This window comes from Arachis duranensis, chromosome 6 (assembly GCF_000817695.3).
Source record: "Arachis duranensis cultivar V14167 chromosome 6, aradu.V14167.gnm2.J7QH, whole genome shotgun sequence".
Classification (NCBI taxonomy): Eukaryota; Viridiplantae; Streptophyta; class Magnoliopsida; order Fabales; family Fabaceae; genus Arachis; species Arachis duranensis.
This window is the reverse complement of record NC_029777.3, coordinates 108,986,861-109,010,005: the sequence shown is the minus strand read 5'-3', so window position 1 is coordinate 109,010,005 and position 23,145 is coordinate 108,986,861. Positions and strand designations below refer to the sequence as shown.

Below are 23,145 nucleotides of genomic sequence, written 5' to 3'. Positions count from 1 at the left end.
ATATATATACTTTGAAGAGAAAAAATTATTTAAAATATTTTGCGATATATATACTTTGAAGAGAAAAAATTATTTAAAATATTTTGCGATAACAATGCATGGAGATCGTGACGATGGAGAAAAAAGAATATTTTAAGGGTAAAAAGAGAAAGAACTAATTTTCTCACAATCTAGCATACATGTTTTCATGTATGAAGTTTTACATGAAGTGTGTTTAAAACATTTGAAAAATATGCACCTATAAATATTAAAGTTTCTTATTTTTTATTTAAATATTGTAATGATTTTCACGTTATATAATCATTAGTTTTTACTTTTATTGAACATATAAATAAAATAATTAATTTTTTAATGGACAATTTACATAAATAAAATGATTGAAGAAAATTTTTATGCAAATACAACATTGACAAACTCCAGACGCAAATGCAACAAACGCAATTGTATGTAATCCGTGACATCCTCTAGCGAAATCCAAATGCACGTAATCCATTACACCCTGTCGCGGATTACATTGAGAACTAAATACTCATAAACCGCTACATCCTGTAGCGGTTTATGATCATATCATATGGTGCTGAAGCCTATTCCGCTACACCCTCTAGTAAATTATGAAGAGAATGGAAGCAAAGAATATGCCTATATATACCTAGCAAGTTGTGTAGAGTGTCATTTTCATTCATTTATAACTTGAGGAATGGAGAGTGAAGAGAGCTTTTTGGTGTTAGTGCACTCTTCTGGAAAAATAAAAAAGAGTAAGAGGCACGGTGTGAAGTTTACAGATAGAGAATCACTGAGTGTTTTCATCAGGCCGTCTAATACACTGTTGGATCTGAAGAGCAATATATTGCAAAAGTTGGACGCGGGTGGCACAAAGTGGGTGAAGAAGCTGTTCTACAAGATTCCTATTACGGTTGTGTCAACCGGCATGCAATATGAAACATTCGTGTTACGATCAGATGAAGATATGTAGGTGTTGTTTCATTGTCGTCGGAGTTTCCCAGAAGTGAGGATACACAAGTTTTTTGCGAAGTTGGAACATGGGATCGATAGTTCTGGGGCATCCGTGTCAAATCCTCAGTCCACCACGATGGGGGTGCCTCCACCTCGATGCCCGTCGTTGCACCTGAGTGTTTGTTGGAGTATCGGTCAGCTGGTTCAGTTGGGGTATTCACCTCAACTCATCTATCTCCAGATGTAGGACGTGAGGGAGAATCAGATCGGGTTGAAAATGCGATGCTAGAGGATGATTCCGACGAAGAGCCTGCACATTATTCTACCCTAGACCTGGAAGCCATCGGCGAACCGACGGAGTCAGCACCAACCTTTGGGGGTCAAGGGTTGCACGAGGGAAATTCTGTAGCTGAATTTCAAGTTGGCCAATCTTTCCACATTAAGGAGGAAGATGTGCTTACTGTAAAGGATTACAGCATTCGGCACGGTGTTGAGTACAGAGTGATGGAGTCGGATCATCTTAAACACCATGGGAGACGCAAGGAGTTTGGGAAGGGTTGCACGTGGATGATTCGCATCAGCCTTCGAGCGCGAAAGGGAACCTGGGAGGTTTGATGGTACAACGGACCACACACATGCTTGGCTACATTGATATCAGCGGCCACCGACAACTTGATTATCACGTGATCTGTGCGAATATCTTTCCTCTAGTTCGAGCCAATGTGGCAATATCGATAAAGGTGTTGCAAGAAGCTACCGAAGGAACGTATGGGTTCAAGCCAACTTACAGGAAGACGTGGTTAGCGAAACAGAAGGTGGTAGCACAGATATACAGGGACTGGAAAGAGTCCTGTGCTGAGCTACCTCGTTGGATCCTTGGTGTGCAGTCTACCATGGAGGGGACGGTAGCATTGTTGAAGACGTCTCCGGTTCGAGTCGGTGATGACGTCGATGACTCAACCGTGTACTTTCATCGTCTTTCTGGACGTTTCCTCCTTGTGTTGAAGATTTCTGACATTGCAAGCCATTGGTCAGCATAGACGGTACTCATCTGTATGGCAAGTATGGAGGGACTTTGCTCCTGGCCATCGCTCAAGATGGAAACTCCAACATCTTACCTATTGCTTTCAGTCTCGTGGATGGGGAAAATGCCAAGTCGTGGTCTTTCTTCCTGACCAACCTGCGCCAACATGTGACTCTGCAACAGAAGATACTGGTCATCTCAGATAGGCACAACGGCATCAAGGCTGCACTAGAAAACCCTAACAGTGGGTGGTTACCCCTCATGCGTGCCGAACATTTTGTATTCGGCATGTTGCAGCTAACTTCGCACTCAATTTCAAGGGCACGAATGCAAAGCATTTGCTTGTGAACGCTGCTTATGCGAAAAATGAGGCAGAGTTTCACTATTAGTTTGATATAATGCGGACTGAGAATCCGATAATGTGTGATTGGACGAACAGAATAGAATACGATAAGTGGACTCAGCACCAGGATGGTGGCAGACGATTCGGTCACATGACGACCAATATATCTGAGTGTGTTAATTCTGTTCTGAAGGGTACATGGAATCTTCCGGTTACCACCCTTGTGAAGTCCACATATGGTCAGCTAGCAGAGTTGTTTGTGATTCGTGGTCAGACGGCAGCGGCTCAGTTGGCCAGCGGTGCCAAGTTTTGCCTGTCTTTTATGAAGGAGATGGAGCACAACTTGAGAGACTCCATGTGCTTCATTGTCACCCTGTTCGATAGACACCAGTCTGAGTACACCGTTGCCGAGACGACACCGACCGGGAGCTTTTCACTTGGGACGTACCAAGTTTTCCTTCAGGATCGTACATGCGACTATGGATACTTTCAGGTTCTCCATTATCCATGTTGCCATGCGATTGCATGTTGTGCCCAGTCACGGCTTGACTGGTTTATCTATGTCGATGAAGTATACACCATGCAGAAGGTGTTCAGGGTGTACCAGATGGGTTTTGTGCCGCCAATACCAGAGGGACTTTGGCCACCTTATGATAAGGAAAAAAAACAAGAGGATAGATAAATGGGGAGTTTCCTACTAGACCTCTAAGAAACATGTTCTTAGCAACCTAGGTCACTGGAAGGGGCTCCCTACTAGACCTTCAACGAACTTGTCCTTGACAACCTAGATCAGAGGGATGAAAATTGAATCACTCAATTTTCTCCATGCAATAAGCGAAGCAAATCACTCACCTCACTTAATCACACAAAAAAATGTGCATAAAGCACTAAAGAAATTTTATTCATCAAAAATTATGTAAATTGTCTCACCAAAGGTGTTTAAATAGACCCCTAACAAACTAGCTAAAAGATAAGATAACTAATTTAAATCAGATTTGATCTTATTAGATTAGATCAGATTTGATTTAAATTTTAAAATCTTAAAAATATGATAACTAATTTAAATCAGATTTGATCTTAATTGATTAGATCAGATTTGATTTAAATTTAAAATTCCTAAAAATACAACTAAGCAAATCGAAAATAAATCAAATCTTCCAACAAACTCTAACAGCAAAACAAATTAAAAATAAATTACTAAAATTCGAAAATTAATAAAATTTATGCCTCCGATTGAATTTGAGAAGTTTTATTGGACTTCTAGTTGTCCTGCCTTATCCCAATGGGCCTTATGAATTATTTTCCTTTCAGCACTACTGTTTTTGAGACGGACTCATGGTCTTCTTGATGTCCAAGACTGGCATGACACAATTCTTCTAGAATTTAGATCCTTGAATATGACAATATTATCATTCCGTCCCTTAGCTCTAAGATGACGAAAATGCCCTTTTGACCACGTATCACCTTATGACGGTCCAACCATTATTCCGGATCCTAGATTGAAGCATTGTCATGATGGGCGATCGAGGTCTACCAGAATCCGGAACAACATGGATGAGGCCGACCCTAACCGACCGAAGCGATGTGGGCTCTGCAGACAGCCTGGGCACACGCGTAGATCTTGTCCCAGAGAGGCTCCACCGTTGCTGGTAGTTCGTAGGACTTCTAGTTTTTTGAATTTTATTTTCTCATATAGCAATTTATGTTTTCGGGTGTTAGTATTAGTGCTTTTGGTGTGTTAGTGTTAGTGTTAGTTCCTACCTATTTGTATGACTTATGACATTTTTATTTTCTTTAACTTTTAATCATTGTATGACTATCACATTTGTATCACTTATATAGTAATTTAATCTGTGTTAGTGTTAATGCCTGGTGGCTATTATATTTTTACGGCTTACTGCTTATGAAGAGTATATTTGTATAACTTCGTACATTTTATATCACGAGTTGTTATTATTAGACTGATATTCATGAATATGTTCCCGAACTTTCACTCTCTTCATAATCTGCTAAAGGGTGTAGCGGAATAAAATTCAGCACCATATGATCATAAACCGCTACAGGATGTAGCGGTTTATGAGTATTTAATTCTCAGCGTAATTCGCAATAGGATATAGCAGATTACGTGCATTTGAATTTTGCTAGATGGTGTCACGGATTACATACAATTGCGTTTGTTGTATTTATGTTTAACATTTATCAATATTATATTTGCGTAAAGATTTCTTCAATCATTTTATTTATGTAAATTATCTTTTTTTTAATCTAACATATACCCGATTTCTTAAGAATGACAATATATATATTATATAACAAACTTTCCTTTAATTTGAACAGCCAGCTACAAATAATTTTCCCATGAAAATTAAAGTAACTATGAATGAACTAAACTAATGATATTTTATGGGTTATGGTTGGAACAGTACTATGAGAATATAATTAATTGTAAATTTCTAATTAAAAGCACATATAACTCTACACTGAAAGCACATGTGGTTGATTGTAACCGATGATAATGAATTATTTGTTCGTGCATATGGGCTCATCTATATTCACTAAAAGTTAATAAATGGTTTATTTTGTTAATAAAATATTTTATTAAATATTTAAAAAATTGTGTTAAGACAAAAAAAACCAATTCTGTTAATAAAAAACCGTAGCGTGACTTACTTATTAGTTATTAATATTAGAGCCTCATTTCTCATATAAACAACTTCGTTTGTCATGTCATTCTTTTTTGTTAATGTAAAATGTGTTAATATTGCAAGTGTAAGAAATGTATAAAATTAATCCTATATGAAAGAAAGTAAAAAAGAGTGAGAAGTATATAAGATGAGAGACCCATTAAATTACTAACTTAAGGTTTTGAGTCGGACGTAGTGTCTTCAATATGATAATTTTAAAGGATATTCAATGTAAAATATCTTTCGAGCGACGTGTCCCGCAGTATTTTACGGCGGCTCGTGGTGGCTCCCTACAGCGATCCAATAACAAAATGTCTCTGTTTACGAATGTGTATTTTTGTTAATAATAAAATTTAAAAGTGTTTTTATCAATTATAAAATAATTAAAATGTATTTTTGTTGATTTATCCAATTAATAACTACTATTATTTTGAATTGCATGTTATAATAATATTATAATACTGTTAAGTTTAGAAAATAAGAACTTAATTTTTGGTGATGACAAATATATATTTTATTGAGTTAAAAGTCTAAAATTTATTTGATAAATATGTTTTATTGATATAGGCTTAAATCAGAGATGGCATTGACAAAAACAGACGAAGCATTTTCAACAAATCATTTTAAGAAGTGAGAATTACAATCTGAGTTTTTTATAGCATTTTTACTTATTTATCTTCTCTTTCATGTTGTTATATTGAATATCTAGTTTTTTTAGTTCATCTTTTTTTTCAATAGAAAAAGACAATTACGTGAGAAATATGTAAAAATAATTGAGAAAAAAGACAAAAAATTAAATTTTAAAAAAAATTTAAAAACTAAATTCATAATTTGTATAATTAAATTTAAAAGAAAATAATCACACTCTATCTCAATACTAATGATAAATGTAAGTGAGCCTAAAATCACATAAAAAGGTTTTCACTTTAGGCCGAGTGAAGTTTCAAATAATAATGTAAGTCTAGTTACAAAATCTTCAATCCAAAAGAAATAAAAGTTTTGGTACATGATATATATTGTGTCGGTTAAGGAACCGTTGGAACTTTTATGATGTTGACTTGTATTGTTGATAACTTGCTTGTACAAGGAATCAAGCTCTGAAGCTAAGGATTGTTAACGAGCTATGAGCTGGTTACACATGAACATGAGGTGACTAGGGTTGACACTTTACACTTGAGAACCTTCTCTTTAAATAATATTGGAAAATGGACAATGTTCCACCTAGTAATAATTATAAAAACATTTTAATTTATGTTCTTTTCATTGAGGCTCGAATCAATGTATAGTATATGCTTCTATCAAATTTAAAAATGGTTTACTCGTTGCTTAAAGTGTTACAAGTTTAAATTTCGTTTTGTGCATGTAGTAACCTATCAGCGATAGACTCTTAAATAGAGTTTAAATTAATGACAAATTAGTCATTAACTTGTCGGACCCAAAAAAAAATTATTTACCGTGAAAAGATTATTTTACTTGTTTAGAATTTCCTCTTCCTATAATTTTTAATTTGTTAATTTATTTCATTTATCTATATAATATACAATTTAATTAATTATTGCTGGAAAATTAAATAATAAAAAATAAAATGAAACTCAAATAAAGAAGCTAAGGGATATAAAACCGTTCACTCAAATAAATTTGACCCTAAAAAACTGCTCAAATCAAGCTAATAAATAAAGACATTAATTGATTCCACATTATCTGTCTGTTTTTCATTTGAGCTAGTACCTTACTCTAAGATGACAAATTATTATTATCTGAAATTATTTATTAAATTAAAAATTATGATATTTAGATTTTAAAGCTGATTAAGTTAGGCCAGGAGTTAGGTTCAAATACTCACACTACAAGAAGGAGTACTCCTTTATATGCACACGTCCCACATAATTAAGAAATAATAAGTTGAAATACAAAATCAAGAATTTGTTAACAAATCAAATCAAGATTAAATTATAAACGGAATAACATTTCCCTATCAATAAAAAATAGTTAAAATTTTGTCAAAACATTATTACTTTATTGCATTAATAGAGATAATAAAACAGATATCTAATTATTTGTTTACTTAAGAACTAATAATAAACATTATAGGGTACAACACAATACAATAATAAAAGCTTTCATGACAAAATTTCTTTGGTTTTTCTTTACATTAAGATCAACTCATATCTCAATTTCTCAATATAATGATGTTCCTTTAATATTTTTTTTCTTTTTTCAGGTGATAAAGAATCTTATTAAAACATTTAAGATTTTACTAAAAAACATGACTATTTTAACACCAATTATTCTATATATCACAGTTCCGAAATTTCAATTCGTCTGTTATTCCGTGGACCAAAAAACCGTGGCTAAATAAAAAAAGCGTCATCTTCGCTAACTATAATTTTTTATTTGTAGCAAAAATTAAACAAAATTACCATTTTTTTTACTTTAGTTACGTTTTTTTTTCTCTTGTGCATGTATTTATTCTATTATTTGTCAAAATAGTGTATATACATATCTTTGGATTAATGTATCCAAAGATAAATACAATAATTATCTAATATGATTAATTATATTAATAATAAGTAAAAGGCATAATTAATTAATTAATTAATTAAGAATGTTTAGATTAAAAGTAGGGAGCTCATTACAAAGTTGAAAAGTATATTTGTGCTGGTTGCCACTGCCAAAAGAAATTCATAATTATTTCATATTAGCAATGGCAAGAGTGAGAGGGTAGTGTGAGGCATGGGACCTATTCATATTATTATAGAAAATGAATATTATTATTATTATTATTATTATTATTGCATGTGATGTAGGAAGCCATTACAGCTGGATATGCCCAATAGGGTGCCCAGATCGGTCTCCATTTTTTTCTTATTTTCATCATCTCTATTCACATTAGAAAAAATTATGTGTATTTCTTTTATTTTGTATATTAATTAAAGTATATAACTATATATACATTTTTGTTATTTATTAAATAGAATATACATTTTCACATGATGAGATGAAATTTACATTTATTCTGATATTAAATATATATTGAAAGCAAAATAAATAATAATGTGTATTTATTTACCTAATTAATATAGATAGATATAAATATAAACATAAATGATTTTTTTTGGTATATATACTAATAACGTTTAGGTTGAAAGATAAGTTTGTCTCGCTCTGAGACTATATATGATATGTCTCACTCAAAGGAGTTTTTTTTAGGAGGCTTATCATTGTTTTGGATATATTGACAAAGTAGAAATGACCCACATTTGGAAAATTTTTAAAATGAAACTTCAATCATCCTTATGCATGAATATAAAGCCTAAGTCATGAGTTTTTCTGATTTTGTTTCTGCTAATTAATATAATGTTAAGTCGAGTGATCAGTTTATTTATCATGATATAAATTAGTCTTTGATCTGTTAGGCTATAAAATTTAGTGGACAATAAAAAAAAATTATGCTACACCCCTTTATTTATTTAATTAATTAATTAACCATCTTAATTCTCCATCATTTCTTGCTTTGTTTTAATTTTTTTTTTAATTTGAGTGAATAATAAAAAAGAAGTCAATAACCAGCTAACATAATTTATATTTTTTTTATAAAAATATATTAGGAACCTGTTTTTTTAGTCAACAATATTAGCCAATATTTTTTTATTTTAATATTTTATATCTTTATAATAACAATTCAAAATCTTAACCTGTACTTGTTTACTATTTTGTTAGCTGATTATCTATTAAAAAAATTTTACTAAAGAAACCAATTTTATATTTTAAATATGCAAGTTTTAAATTTTTGTATAGCTAACTTTTTTTTTTAACTAGTTTTTATTATATATCATACCTAATAAAATCGTTGATCAAATGAGCCTTTTCTACCATAATTCTTATTCTATATGCCACCTTTAATTAATTTTCTACTCTCTTTAATTTTCTCTTCTTTTTATATTATTTTATTTTCCACTCTTTCGGTGCAATCTTATATCTCGCTCGAATCAATTTTATAAGAAACTAACGATCATGAGTTAAGGCTTTGTCCCCAATACATTGTTAATAATAATAATACCTTTTTGCATGTCTTAGGCAACTATTTTACATATATTTTTTTAAATGTCTTTAGGTATAAACAAGAATTAAGCTGATGAACCTTATAATAATAATAAAGGCTCACAACAAATATTTGGTAAATGAATAAATCAACAAGTTATCCATATGTATATACACACATGATGATTGCATGTGATTATTGGCTAATAAAGTCATAATAATAAAGAAAATTAAGAGAAACATTAATTGGTGCCATGCAGCACATTTCAAAGATGTCTAGAAGATGTATTTCACTTTTTCTTTTTTCCATGGATGGAAAACGTAATAAGTTTTGTGATATATTTTAGTTCAACAACATCATATATATATATATAATAAAAAATCTAGAGTTAGGATTAAATGACACTTATGTCAATTTTAAATAAAGAGTAAAGTATTATTTTTGTCCCAACGTTTGGGATAAGTAGTCTTATTTGTGTTCCTAACGTTTAAATCGTCCTATTTGTATCCCTAACGTTTATAAAAGTGATTCAATGTTATCCAACTATCAATTATACTAATAAATTAGATTATATTTTTCAATTATTCTTACTTGGATGTATTCATTCTCAATTAGGTCTCACTTGAATGTGTTCGATTTTAATATTATACCCATTATTTGTGTTTAGATTCAATTATGTCCCTAAAAAAGTGAATTATGTAAATGCTGTAGGAATTAATTTCAACTTTTGATGAGCTATTTTTCGGAGTGGATCATGGATTCTATCCCAAATATTTGTATTATAACTTCAAGAAGATATTTTTAAAACTCAAATTAAAGTGTTCAACTGTTCATGATGTGTAATTGATGGTAGGATAACATTGAATCACTTTTACAAACGTTAAAATACAAATAGGACGATTTAAACGTTAGGGACACAAATAGGATTTATCCCGAATGTTGGGACAAAAACGATACTTTACTCTTAAATAAAGTTACACAGTTTATAAAATTTTGTTAGATGTATATTTTGTTAATCCAACTATTGAATCACAATAACATACACTAAAGATTATTTATACCAATTTAAATAAAGTTACACAGTTTATAATTATTTATAAAATAAACAAGTGAAATATTGGTATAATTTAATTTTAATGTATTGATAATATACATTAATATTTTATATAATTATCTAATTATTATATATTTACGCAATTAATATAAAAAATAATTATTTTTATTAATATAACTATATAACATTATTATATAATTAGATACACGGATAATACACCAAAATTAAATTCGGAAAAAGAAATATGCAAGGTTTGTGGGGTGCAAAATGGAGGAAAAGTAGAATGCAACATGTGAGGTATGAACGTGTATGATGAGGATAGAGGAAGCTACTATACACATTGGTGTATCTTAAAGCTTTCCCTTTCTTCTCACTCCTCACGTGCCTTTTTCTGCTCTTTTATTCTTTTTTATTTTTTTTATTTTCTTAGGTTATACCTTGTTCTTCAAGCAAATATTACAACTCATCTGTTAACTCCATCACACAATCCCTTTCATAAAATTTTATACAGTTAATATATCAAAAGTTTTTATGTGGTCCATGTAACAATTTATATGAAAATTTTGATGTAAACTGATTTATAGATTTTTGTTTAACGGTATAAATTGTTTTAGGTAATTTTATAAGCAAAATATTGAATTTACAAAGTCGATGACTTAAGTGATTTCACATGATTTTAATGTATTTTACAACATACAAAAATTTCATACGAAGGAATCTTAATTTCTTTTCTTATGATTATTATTGCTATGATTTAACAATTTTTTGTAAGACTTATTAATTTATTAGTTTAGTTTAAATATAGTAATAATATAAAGTAAAATATTTTATATATTTATTAAGTCACAAATTTATATATTTAAATAATTATTTAAGCAATAAATACAAATGTGTATTATTAAAGTATTTCTGTTTTTATTTTTTTTGCGGACATTAATAATTAATATTTAAAAATAAAAAATAAAATATATTATTAAATTATTAAATTAAAAAATTAAATTTATAATTAAAAATATTAGTTAAAGTTAATAAATTTTACTAATTTTGAAATTTTTTCTTTCCAAAACCGTCCCTCTCTTTCATCTTGTCCTCACCACTATGGTCTATGGACTATGGAGTTTTCACTTTATGCTATTTTTTTTTCTCTGAAATGGATATTTTAATATGAAGCAAGAATTTTATACTTTACAGAGAATATAGAATCTTCCACCAATTAAACAATTTATTCGATTCGATGTAGTTTGTTTTTTTTCTATTATTACTATAGATTAGATTTTCTTATAATTTTTTTTACAAATATTTAGTAACAAACATTTTCTTTATATATTTCATTTAAGTCAACACTAATCAATTTTTACTTTTTTTTTACCGAATATTATTAGTTTACCATTTATAAATGTTTGATTATGTTATAAATTTTTTAAAAAATTATATACATTCTCATTCTCTCTTTTCTATTGAGATGACATAAATAGTGAATAAAAAAAAGTCAAATAATAATATTATTTAAATATAAACAATTTTAATTATGAAAGATATAAATTAATTTAATACATATTAAAGATTGAAATATTTTGACAGAATAACTCAAAATATTCAAAAAATGAGAATTAGATTTGATATTATTTTGGATACTTTTATGAAATTCACTCATTTTTTTATAAATATAGAATTAATTTATGTTTTCTATAATAAAAACCATCACTATTTCCATTTTTTTGGATAAAAATTTAAGTACATTCGATTTCACGTGAAATTCACTCTTAGTTATCAACTTCATGTGAAGGCAACTACACATAAGTTTTTAACTTTTTTCTTTTAATATTGAAAACAGTAGCTTATTCTCAGAAAGAAAGAAAGAAAGAAAGAAAAGAAAAACTTAGAAGGACATGTACCAGTTGAGTAGTTGAGATAAATTTTAATTTTTCTCAGCCTAAACCTTTGTGTTTAATAAAAGAAAAGAAAAAAACAAAACCATTAAAACTAGTTATAGCAGCTAAACACTTATTAGTTATATCACCTTTTTCCACCTCTCTCTCTCTCTCTCCTTCTTCTTCTTCTTCTGTGGCAGTAGAAGTTCTAGAAACTAGAAACCATCACCACTTACTGCATCTCTCTCTCTCTCTCTCCACCACACATTGACAACACTACTCCAAGGAACCGATTGAATTTTCTTCTGCACCTTCAGCATCTTATTTTCTTTTTTCTTCTCTTACTGCATTCTATATCACACTGTGTGTCTTTTTAGCTGCGATTCCATAACACCAAGACTCTTTTGTGCGCGCGTGCTGTGCGCGTGATTGAGCTTCCAGCCATGGAAGCAGCAACAGCAGCAGCAACAGGTGAAGATTGTTGCGTCAAAGTAGCGGTCCACGTTAGACCGCTCATCGCCGACGAGAAGCTCCAAGGTTGCAAGGACTGCGTCACCGTCGTCCCTGGCAAGCCTCAGGTTCTCCTCATCAAATCTCAACAATGCTTCCGAGATTATACTCTTTCTTTTTCTTCTTCTTTCTGAAATTCAGTTACAGTTGGCGGTTACAATAATACCGGTAATACGGTTGTAACTAACTTTCCGACTGCGGTTGTTACAATGCGATTTTTCTTTCTTTCTTTTTTTTTTTCTGTTACTTTGATTGCTGATAACTCCGGGACGGTATGGATAATGAATAACGGATGGAGATTAATGATGCAGCAGCTGCAATTTGAAAGTTGAAGCCATTGTTTTGTTGTTAACATGTGAAAATGATTTGGTTTTGGGTTGATTCATTGATGTTCTACTGTTTAGGGATGATACAGTGTGTGGATTTGGTGAATTTAGGTGAAGATCTGGATCCGACATTTGCTTGCGTAGTAGAAAGTAGGATTTGGAATTTGTTTCCTTTTTTATTTAAAATAATATTTTTGCGATCTGAATTCTGATGATGATGCTTTGCTTGATTGAGATATTTGACTTTTTATGCAATTTCTTGGTTTGGAGTTGGACTTTAGGAATTTGATTGTGTGGTGGAACGGCTCTGTTGGTCTGATAGTTGTGATGTAATTTTTGGGGGAAAATGTTTGATTTTTGTGTTGTGTGGCTGCGTTTTTGTCTTTTTGGTTTTTGTCTGGTAGGGGTCTATGGGATGTAATTTGCTGTAATGGTATGTGTTTGATGTTGGAAATTTTTGGAATGATTGAAAATGAAAATGAAAATGAAATGATTTATGAAGTTTTAAGAGGTAGAATTACCAACCACCAAAATCTTATACGCAAGGTGATTTGTATTTTAAAATGAATTAAATCCTTTGAACTAAAATCATTTCAATAGATGAACTGAATTATAAATGAAATGAACTCCTTGTTTCCTTCTTCTCTTCCTTTTGATTCCAATTGAACAAAAGAGATTCCAAACACTCGGTAAATGACAAACAGGTCCTTGTAAATGAAAGCAACTCTTTGGACTATAGTTCACTTGCTTTTCATGAATGATTTTCCTCTCCTATTTATGTCAAAATTTCACTATTTTGTATTTGATAAGAATATATCAGCTGATTTCCCCCTGAAATAATAAGTTAAAGTAATAATTTACTCTGCATATTCATTCTACATCTAATTGAAAAAGTATTAAAAATACTTTAAATGTACACCAAAAAAAAAAAAAAAAAACATAGGACTTGAAATTTAAGTCTTTGGACACCTTCATCTAAAATTGCAGACTGTATTAGTTGCCTTGAGTAGCTGAAAAATGGGGTTATGTCTTATGCTAATTGCAAATGAATGCAGGTGCAAATTGGTTCCCATTCCTTTACATTTGATCATGTCTATGGGAGCACTGGTTCTCCTTCATCTGCTATGTTCGGTGAATGTGTTGCTTCCCTTGTTGATGGTTTGTTCCAAGGATATAATGCAACTGTTCTTGCCTATGGTCAGGTATAGTTAACTGCTAAATGGGACAGAAGTTGCACGCACTGCACATACTTCTCTCTAGCACATGATATTTTTACTCCATTGCAGACAGGTTCTGGGAAAACATATACCATGGGCACTGGCTATAAAGATGATTACCAAGGAGGAATAATACCCCAAGTTATGAGTGTCTTGTTTGACAAAATCGAGATTTTAAAGCATCAAAGCGAATTTCAGTTGCATGTTTCCTTTATTGAGGTGTGTCGATAGCTTATAGCCATGGTTTTGAAAGTTTAGTTCTTCTTTAATGCCTGAAACTAATAGATTATTACTTGTGAATTGATTAAGATTATACATCTAACAACCTTTATCTGTAAATAGATTCTTAAAGAAGAAGTAAGAGACTTGCTGGATCCATCCTTTTTGAACAAACCAGAAACTGCAAATGGACATGCTGGGAAAGTAAACGTTCCTGGGAAACCACCAATTCAAATTCGTGAAACATCAAATGGTGTCATTACCCTGGCAGGATCTACTGAAGTCAGCGTTACAACACTGAAAGAAATGGCTGCTTGCCTAGAACAAGGATCATTGAGTAGAGCAACCGGGAGCACAAATATGAACAACCAATCCAGGTAACTAATGCATTTTCCTTCTTATCAGACTGCATGAATCTGTGCTTATTCATGTGGTATTTTTATTTCACTTTTAGATTCATAAACTAATTTTGCATATCAAAGTATGAGCTGTTTAATGTGAAATATAAATTTTAAAACAAGAACTAAGGAAGATATGGTGTATAATGGATTTCAATTATTGCTAAATCACTGATGATTTACAGACTTAAAAACCAGACTAAGCTTCGAGTTATTTTCTTTTAAATTTTAAAGCCAGTGTTGTACTTAAAGTTTCAATTTGTTATGGGAGGAAATATGTTTATACTACAAATAATCTTTTTTCCCCGCAATGAATCTTCCTGAATTTACTTGTTGGCATCATTATTAACTGCTGTAATTTATGCTTGAGTTCTTGTTTATTACTTATTCTTCTATTATTATGTGGCCAACTAGTCGTTCACATGCCATCTTCACCATCACACTAGAGCAAATGCGGAAGCTCAATAGTTCCAGCGAGATCGGCGCAAATGATACCATGAATGAAGAGTATCTTTGTGCCAAGTTACACTTAGTGGATCTTGCTGGATCAGAACGAGCTAAACGAACAGGATCTGATGGCTTGCGTTTTAAGGAAGGTTAGATGATGGCTTTTTTAATTTGTGCTAGTAAATATTATTTTCACCATTATATATTCCTATTAATTTTCTCTTTCATACAGGAGTTCACATAAATAAAGGACTTCTGGCACTGGGTAATGTAATTAGTGCGCTTGGTGATGAAAAGAAGAGAAAAGAAGGAGCTCATGTTCCTTATAGGGACAGTAAACTTACTAGGCTTTTGCAGGTTTATATCTCTAAGTGTACCTTCTCGTAGTATACTCTAATGATGTTGAAATATACTTACTATTAAGTCAGTTTAAGAAGGATGTATTTTCCCCACTGAAAATATCACCGTGTTTGAATGAATGACAACAAAAATAAGAAATAGAAGTAACCAAATTCGCTAATGTTATTATTTTCTTTCTTTGATCTTTGACATAAATTTTCTTTTCTAGAAGTTGTGTATTTATAGATAAAGCTAAATGATTTTGCAGGATTCACTTGGTGGTAACAGCAGGACTGTTATGATAGGTAACTCAGTTATTCTTGCATGTATCCTAGTCGATTTTTTTAATCTCCCATCATTGGCTTTCACAAGATAAGCTTCAACCAAAAATGAAAAGCTTCTTCATGGATCTCATGTTACTATTCTTCTTCACAATTTTTTTTCTTCTAAGATTGATGATGAGTATTACATTGTTGTATTGCATGCTCGTTTCCAATGTACATATATTCGCTGCAATAAAATATGTTTCTGTTTCTTTTCCAGCTTGCATAAGTCCCGCAGATATTAATGCCGAGGAAACCCTCAACACTTTGAAGTATGCAAATCGTGCACGCAATATCCAAAATAAGCCTGTTGTAAGTATCTGCATAAATTTATGTTCCATGTCATATCTCTTCGATTCTTCGTTTTCAATATATATTGCATACATTTAATTTTATATTTTTATTCTTCCTTAGGTGAACAGAGATCCCATGTCCAGTGAGATGCTAAAAATGCGACAACAGTTAGAGTATTTGCAAGCAGAACTTTGTGCTCGCTCTGGTGGCTCTTCTGAGGAAGTTCAGGTAGTTTGGTTTCTGGTAGCTTGAATCTTTGGAAATGTGTTAAATTCTGCATTACGTTTAATATATTTCCTATAATAGGTCAGTGATAACATTAATGAAATGACTTATGGTAAACAGATGGGCATCAATCAACGTTACCTTTTTTGTTAGACAGAAAGTATCCCAGCCTTCATCGTAGCTGGACCTCTTTCATAGACACTACTAAATAATTTGATTTACTCAAAGTACACGTGTTGATATGGTTTATGTTTTTGTAATTAATATGTAATCATTTTATAACTGTTTATTTAGGTCCTGAAGGAAAGGATTGCTTGGCTTGAAGCAGCAAATGAGGATCTCTGCCGTGAACTTCATGAATACCGTACTCGAAGCCCTGTTAGTGTTATAGATCACTGTGAAAAAGATGCTTATGTATGCCTCTGATTCCATAGTTGATATTCTTGTTTGACTTAACAACTTTTTAACAATTTAATACCTAGACATATCTTGGTATTTGCATTCCACTATATGGATTAGTTTCCATTACAACAGCCATTCTGTGAGGCTATGCATTTAAGTATTAAATTTCCTTTCCAGGATGACAGCACATGCAACGTGAAGACTGATGGGCTTAAGAGGGCCTTACCTATCACAGCTCCTGATTATCCAATGAGTGAAACAACAGGTAAGACTTGTCGTTGGCCTGAATTTAGTAAGTTGTTTGATAAGGCTAATATTAAATATTCGATTAGAATGCCATGATCCTTGGTTAACAGTGCCAGTTTTACAGGGGATTCAAGGGAAATTGAAGAAGTAGCAAAAGAGTGGGAGCATACATTACTGCAAAACAGTATGGATAGAGAGTTACATGAATTGAATAAACGCTTGGAGCAGAAAGAGGTTGTTATAATTACATATAATTAAACCCATATCTATGACATATTATGCATTAGAGGATAGCATTCAAATCAATAGAACCATTATGTAACTTGTGTTCTATGATTTGATAACCCTACAGTCAGAAATTTTGTTTTTGATGGTTGATGGTGTTTTCTGCTTTTAGCTTAGAAAATGATAGTCTACTGCTTCACTTCTTGGGTTTGATCCCTTATCTTCTGATTTCAAATAGTTAGATTTTTCATTCCAAGGATTTCTTCATTAACAAGCTGCCAAAATCAAATTAAAATAATAAAAGCAGTAGCTGACTGGTCTTTTCCCAACTTCATCATCGAATAATTACAGAAGAGACTACCATATTCTTTCTCTCGCTTATTTTATTACCTTACTTAATGGGATTGATGTCTGTACAGTCTGAGATGAAGCTTTTTGGGATATCTGATGCTGAAACTCTCAAGCAACACTTTGGAAGGAAGATAATGGAGCTGGAGGATGAAAAGAGAGCTGTGCAGGTTTGATAGAAGTTATGTGCAAAGTTAATTTTACTCATGCAGAAAATTCATATTCATGTATGCATCTGATTTATAAATGCAGCGAGAGAGGGATCGACTTTTGGCTGAGGTTGAAAATCTTGCTGCTAATTCTGATGGACAAACACATAAATCAGAGGATATCCATGCACAAAAGCTGAAAGCCCTTGAGTCTCAGGTGAGGAGTCCAGTTTTTCATTTGAATTTGTTTTACAGTTGTATGATTTTGGTTACAACAATTTGACAGTGGTAGAATCTTTCAAAATATATGAATTCAGATCCTGGATTTGAAGAAGAAACAAGAGAGCCAGGTCCAGCTTCTGAAACAAAAGCAAAAAAGTGACGAAGCAGCAAAGCGACTGCAAGATGAAATACAATCTATAAAGGCCCAAAAGGTTGATTTCTGTACTTTGCAAATACATAATTGAGATCATGTACTTTTGTCTGCTGTAACCTGAATAATGTTGCAGGTTCAATTGCAACAAAGGATGAAACAAGAATCAGAACAGTTTCGGCAATGGAAAGCTTCTAGAGAGAAAGAACTTCTGCAAGTATGTCAAGCTTCCTCATTTTTTCATGATTTTGTTATAAGCACGAGTTAATACTTAATTTAGGGTACAAACTATCTGCTTCTTCAAAGCTTTCTAACAACTCATATTCAATAGGTAGAATTAGTATACAGAGATGGTCATGTTTAGCTGGACTTGTGTCTTGTGCTAGTATGATAGCTGATCATGATCAATCTAACACTTTCCAACATGATTTACCTGGCTGCACTGCATTATTCTCTATGGACTTTATTGGTTATATGTTTTGTGAAACAGTTAAGGAAGGAGGGAAGGAAAAACGAGTTTGAAAGGCACAAGCTGCAAGCATTAAATCAGCGCCAAAAACTGGTGAGGGTTCCTAGTTGTTAGATGATAGTTTTTATATAATTTTTAACTTGGACTTTTTAGTTTACACTAGAGATAAATATATTAAGATTGAAGATTTTGTGGTGGTGATGGTGGCTTTATGTGCATTTACTGTTTCACCTTTTATATGCAACACCTGTACTTAAAAATATAGGAAAAATACTTCTTAAAGAATGAAATCTATATGATGATATGTTTCAATTTAGTGGTAAATAATCTGGGCAAGTCATATATACATTTTTGTTGCATGTAGTTAATTCTGTTAATTAAAGCAACGGTGCATTGTAAATTGAAGCACCAGGGTTTAGGCGTATGGCTATGTGCAAAATATTAATCAAGATTGAATACATGTTATACCTTCATTATCCAAATTTCTAGGTATTCTTGGGTGATTGACATTGACGTGTGTGTAAAAGTAAACTATGACTTCCTCCAAAATATGTCAAATATACACAAATAGAACACTTTTTATGCTGTGATATTCAACATGTTGTGCTCCCATCTGCTTTTCATTTTGCTATGCAATATGCATAATTCTTAGAATAGAATAAATTCTTCTTTGACCAATATAAATTGAATAAATAAGATGGTTATAGAAACACCTATTTTCTTGATGATATTTGTGGTTATCTTGATTCTTGACTGATACTTATCATAATAAGTTACTAAATCTAATAACTAAATGTTTCCTTAGGTTCTGCAAAGAAAGACTGAAGAAGCTGCAATGGCAACCAAGCGATTAAAGGAATTGTTGGAAGCTCGCAAATCTTCCAGCCGAGATACTTCAGGTATGATTTGTTGTGGCGAACAATAACGTTAACTTTGTAGGCTACTGAGACAGACGATGCTCGTATTTATTAACTGGCATGTCATCTGGTTTGAGGCATGATACAATCAGGCTTAACTTTAATAGATCAGTTGAAAAAGGATTTTCTTTTAAAATGGCTTAAGTATAGGAAACTGTCTTTTAGTGAATAACATGGGAGTTTAAGTAGATGGATCCTCTCTTTCATTTTATTAATATTCTTATTCTCTTTCATCTTCCAGTTACAATGAATGGAAATGGAACGAATGGGCAGGTAGCATACTTTCTCACTCTCTTGGATTTGCTTACCATCCATGCTAGCTTAAATCTTAAATAAGTATGTTTTCATCATTTACAGAGTAATGAGAAGTCCTTACAACGGTGGCTTGATCACGAGCTAGAAGTCATGGTAAAAGAGCATGAAGTTCGTTTTGAGTATGAGAAGCAAAGCGAAGTGTATGTAACTTATGTTCCCTAATTACTTTTCGTACTAATTGATTTGTATTGTTGTCATTGATTCTTTTTCTGATTCTTAATTTGGATCTAATCCTCAGGCGAGCTGCCCTTGCAGAAGAGTTATCCTTGCTGAAGCAAGTAAATGAGTTTGCTGCAAAAGGTCTCAGTCCTCCAAGAGGGAAGAATGGATTTGCTAGGTATTCCTTGTTTTTAAATAAATATAATAATTATATTTGTTAGTTTTTTACCTCTTTACATCTTGAAAATATTCTCTCTTTCAAATAATAAACACATGGAATCTAAAAGGATAGCTCTCTCTGCTCAGTGTCTTTTTAACACTTGCCATATTTCTCAGAGTGTTGTCCATGCCACCAAATGCAAGAATGGCCAGAATAGCTTCACTCGAGAGCATGCTGAGCATATCCTCTAATTCACTTGTGGCAATGGCTTCTCAACTTTCTGAGGCAGAAGAACGAGAACGGGCTTTCACTAGTCGTGGACGCTGGAACCAGTTACGCTCAATGGGAGAAGCCAAGAATCTGCTTCAATATATGTTTAATTCTGTTGCGGATGCTAGGTGCACTTTTTAATCCTTAATCACTTTCTATCTTTCTCTTGATCTATTTCAAATTTGCAAATCTGACCCAATTCAACAAAAAAAAACACTCACTTACAGGAACCAGGAAGTTTGGTAATTCTTGTAAATTTTAGAACAATAATGGATCATATTTTCTACTTTTCTATAAAGGATGAAATGAACTCATTGAAATAGAACTACAGAAGGCCATTGACATGATTTGGTGTCCTTTACACGTATAAGTCTGGCTTCTATATCTTGATAATTCTATCATTATTTTCAATGCAATATCCACATACAGAGAGGGAAGGTGCCTTTTAGGTTTTAAAAGTTTCCTTTAACAAATGGCTTGACATTAATATGATAATTGATTGCAATAATTTGAATCTCAAATCACGTTAAATGAGTATATAGCATTTGTATTTTGTTGAGTGGCTTATGTTGGCTCGCTTGTACTATTATTTAAATTTAACGTACGAGACGATGATTGCAGGTGCCAACTATGGGAGAAGGACATTGAGATCAAGGAAATGAAAGATCAAATCAAAGAACTTGTTGGTCTATTACGGCAAAGTGAGATCAAGAGGAAGGAAGTTGAGAAGGAGCTAAAGGTGAGGGAGCATGCCGTTGCAACAACATTGGAAGCACCACCTTCTGTAAGATCTTGTCTGCCTATTATTCAAGGAAAAATCAACGAAGATTTTGAAAATAAAATACATAACTGTAAAGCTTTCAGCAAAAATTAACTCATTATATTTAGAAGAAATTAACGATGGCATACCACCTCGGTTTCTTGGGCATAATGTGTCAAAAATACAAAATACTTATCATACATCTCAATGGTTTTCTTTTTCAAACATAAACTGTTCGTACTAGCATAGCAAGTAAACCAAACTTGAAGCAAATAATTCAAACCGTTTAAGGCACAGGCCATAATACTACTGTCATCACTGTAATTTTAGTTGTTAATTTCATCACTTGATATAACAGGGAAACTCTCCAAATTCATTGAAGCATAATGCTGATGAAGACACGGGACCATTGTCTCCAGATTCCGTGCAAGCTCAGAAACAGCGAAAATATACACCAGGCATTGTTAATGGCCAAGTGAGGCAATCAGCAGCTTTTATAGATGAGAGTAAAAGGGTAATTTGTTCTGCATTCATGTGAAACTAGCAAATATATTTTTATAAGACCAAGTATGTGAGATTTTCTTTCGATGCAGATGGTACCAATCGGGCAGTTGCCAATGAAAAAATTGGCAATGGCAGGACAAGCATCTGGCAAGCTATGGAGGTGGAAAAGAAGCCATCATCAGTGGCTATTACAATTTAAGTGGAAGTGGCAGAAGCCATGGAGACTTTCCGAATTGATACGACATAGTGATGAGACGATCATGAGAGCAAAGCCACGTCCCCGCGCCTTGCAACATAGGAAGTGATCCTCTCTTTGATCAGCCGTTTGGTGTGGCTCAGTATTCATCTGTTTTTTTCTACATGAATAATTCTGGACACAAGGCATTGGAAAGAACATAAAACTAGGTGCGGGTAATGACTATTTATCATGTATATTATTCTTACTTTAAGCAATCACTTCTGCTACACAAGATTTCAAAATGAGTGCCTCCTCTAAGGTGCAGGGTTTACTTTAAGATGATGCCCTTTGTTTTTCATCAAAGGTTACAATGTGCATTTTTTATTCTCTGAAAGTACACATTATACTTCAGAAATGCTTTAGAAATTATATTCTCTAATATCTTCTCATCTAATTATTGCTCAGTTACTGTTTTCCAACCAATTTCTTTTATAAGATGCATTGATCTGATCTGACATTCTTGTTTCTTGCTGCAGTGTAGTATAAATGGTTGCTGACATTATATATACTGCTATCAGTCTTTGTTAATACTGTGCAATACTGGAAAGTTTCCATAGTTGATGCATTTGGAGCATTGTGTGAGGTGTGCTGCAATGTTGCCAAACAGCTACCCTAATAATTGAAGCATAGGAGATAGTTGTTTGCTTTATAAGCATTGGAGAATAGTCTGAGTCTGTCCATATCAATACTAGTGGGGAACAAAAAAGGAAATATTCTTTTTTTCTAGTGGAAATATGTATTATTAAGGGTCTTTTTTAATACCTTACTGTAAGTTTTTGTGGTCTTGTCATGTTTGGGTCACATTGATTTTTGTTGATATAAGTACTGTAGCATTGCTTTGTCATGTACCAACAGAGGGAAAATTCTTCTGTGTATTATTTTTCTTGTCTATAAGGTTTTTTGTGTGTAAAGAACATTAGTTACTATATTGAAAGGGATTTTAATTTTAGTCCACATCTTCTCTATTTGGACTTGTTATTGTTTCCATCTTACCATTCCTTTTATTTTAAATCATTTCTAATATAAGACACTGAAAAGAAATTGGGTTTGGCTACCAGTCAATCAACTTGGTGTTGGGGGACATTTTCACTTTCATTTTGTATTTTAAGCAAGCAAGATGTCAAAAAAAGAAAAAAAGAGAAAAGAGAATATGTAATGTTTATACTTATTTGTGTCTCATACGCTAAGTTGATACATATTTTTTTACAATTAATATGGGTCTTAAAATCCACATAAAATAAGTTTCACTCCAATTTATAGTGAACAAATATGCACCAACTCAATGTACAAGATAAAATAATCACAACATTTCCCAAGCAACAATTTAATAGTTGTATTTT

General features: G+C 32.3%; 1 protein-coding gene across 2 annotated transcripts; it reads left to right on the top strand.

Moving 5' to 3' along the window:
* The first annotated feature begins 12,112 nt into the window (after positions 1-12,112).
* On the top strand, positions 12,113-22,754 carry LOC107495761 (kinesin-like protein KIN-4A). Of its 2 annotated transcripts, none has more exons than XM_021125570.2 (26): positions 12,113-12,550; positions 13,864-14,010; positions 14,095-14,244; positions 14,368-14,621; positions 15,057-15,238; positions 15,322-15,446; positions 15,697-15,733; positions 15,972-16,063; positions 16,166-16,273; positions 16,565-16,684; positions 16,850-16,937; positions 17,043-17,152; positions 17,563-17,661; positions 17,744-17,857; positions 17,958-18,074; positions 18,150-18,230; positions 18,504-18,575; positions 19,288-19,381; positions 19,641-19,672; positions 19,757-19,854; positions 19,953-20,051; positions 20,210-20,431; positions 20,925-21,042; positions 21,422-21,577; positions 21,657-21,972; positions 22,282-22,754. In XM_021125570.2, the coding sequence occupies exons 1-25, from the start codon at positions 12,416-12,418 to the stop codon at positions 21,870-21,872; spliced, it is 3,066 nt and encodes a 1,021-aa protein (XP_020981229.1). In that variant the 5' UTR covers positions 12,113-12,415; the 3' UTR covers positions 21,873-21,972; positions 22,282-22,754. The 2 variants fall into 2 exon arrangements, with proteins under 2 accessions (XP_020981229.1, XP_015972410.1); XM_016116924.3 differs by having other exon boundaries at positions 12,114-12,550; positions 20,925-21,087.
* Positions 22,755-23,145: the final 391 nt, after the last annotated feature.

Bases quoted from the DNA above. Each gene is read 5' to 3' on its own strand.
- LOC107495761 (XM_016116924.3), top strand. From the start codon at position 12,416: ATGGAAGCAGCAACAGCAGCAGCAACAGGTGAAGATTGTTGCGTCAAA. The intron at 18,075-18,149 runs GTTGATTTCTGT...ATAATGTTGCAG, and splicing joins AATCTATAAAGGCCCAAAAG to GTTCAATTGCAACAAAGGAT. The intron at 19,382-19,640 runs GTATGATTTGTT...TTCATCTTCCAG, and splicing joins TTCCAGCCGAGATACTTCAG to TTACAATGAATGGAAATGGA.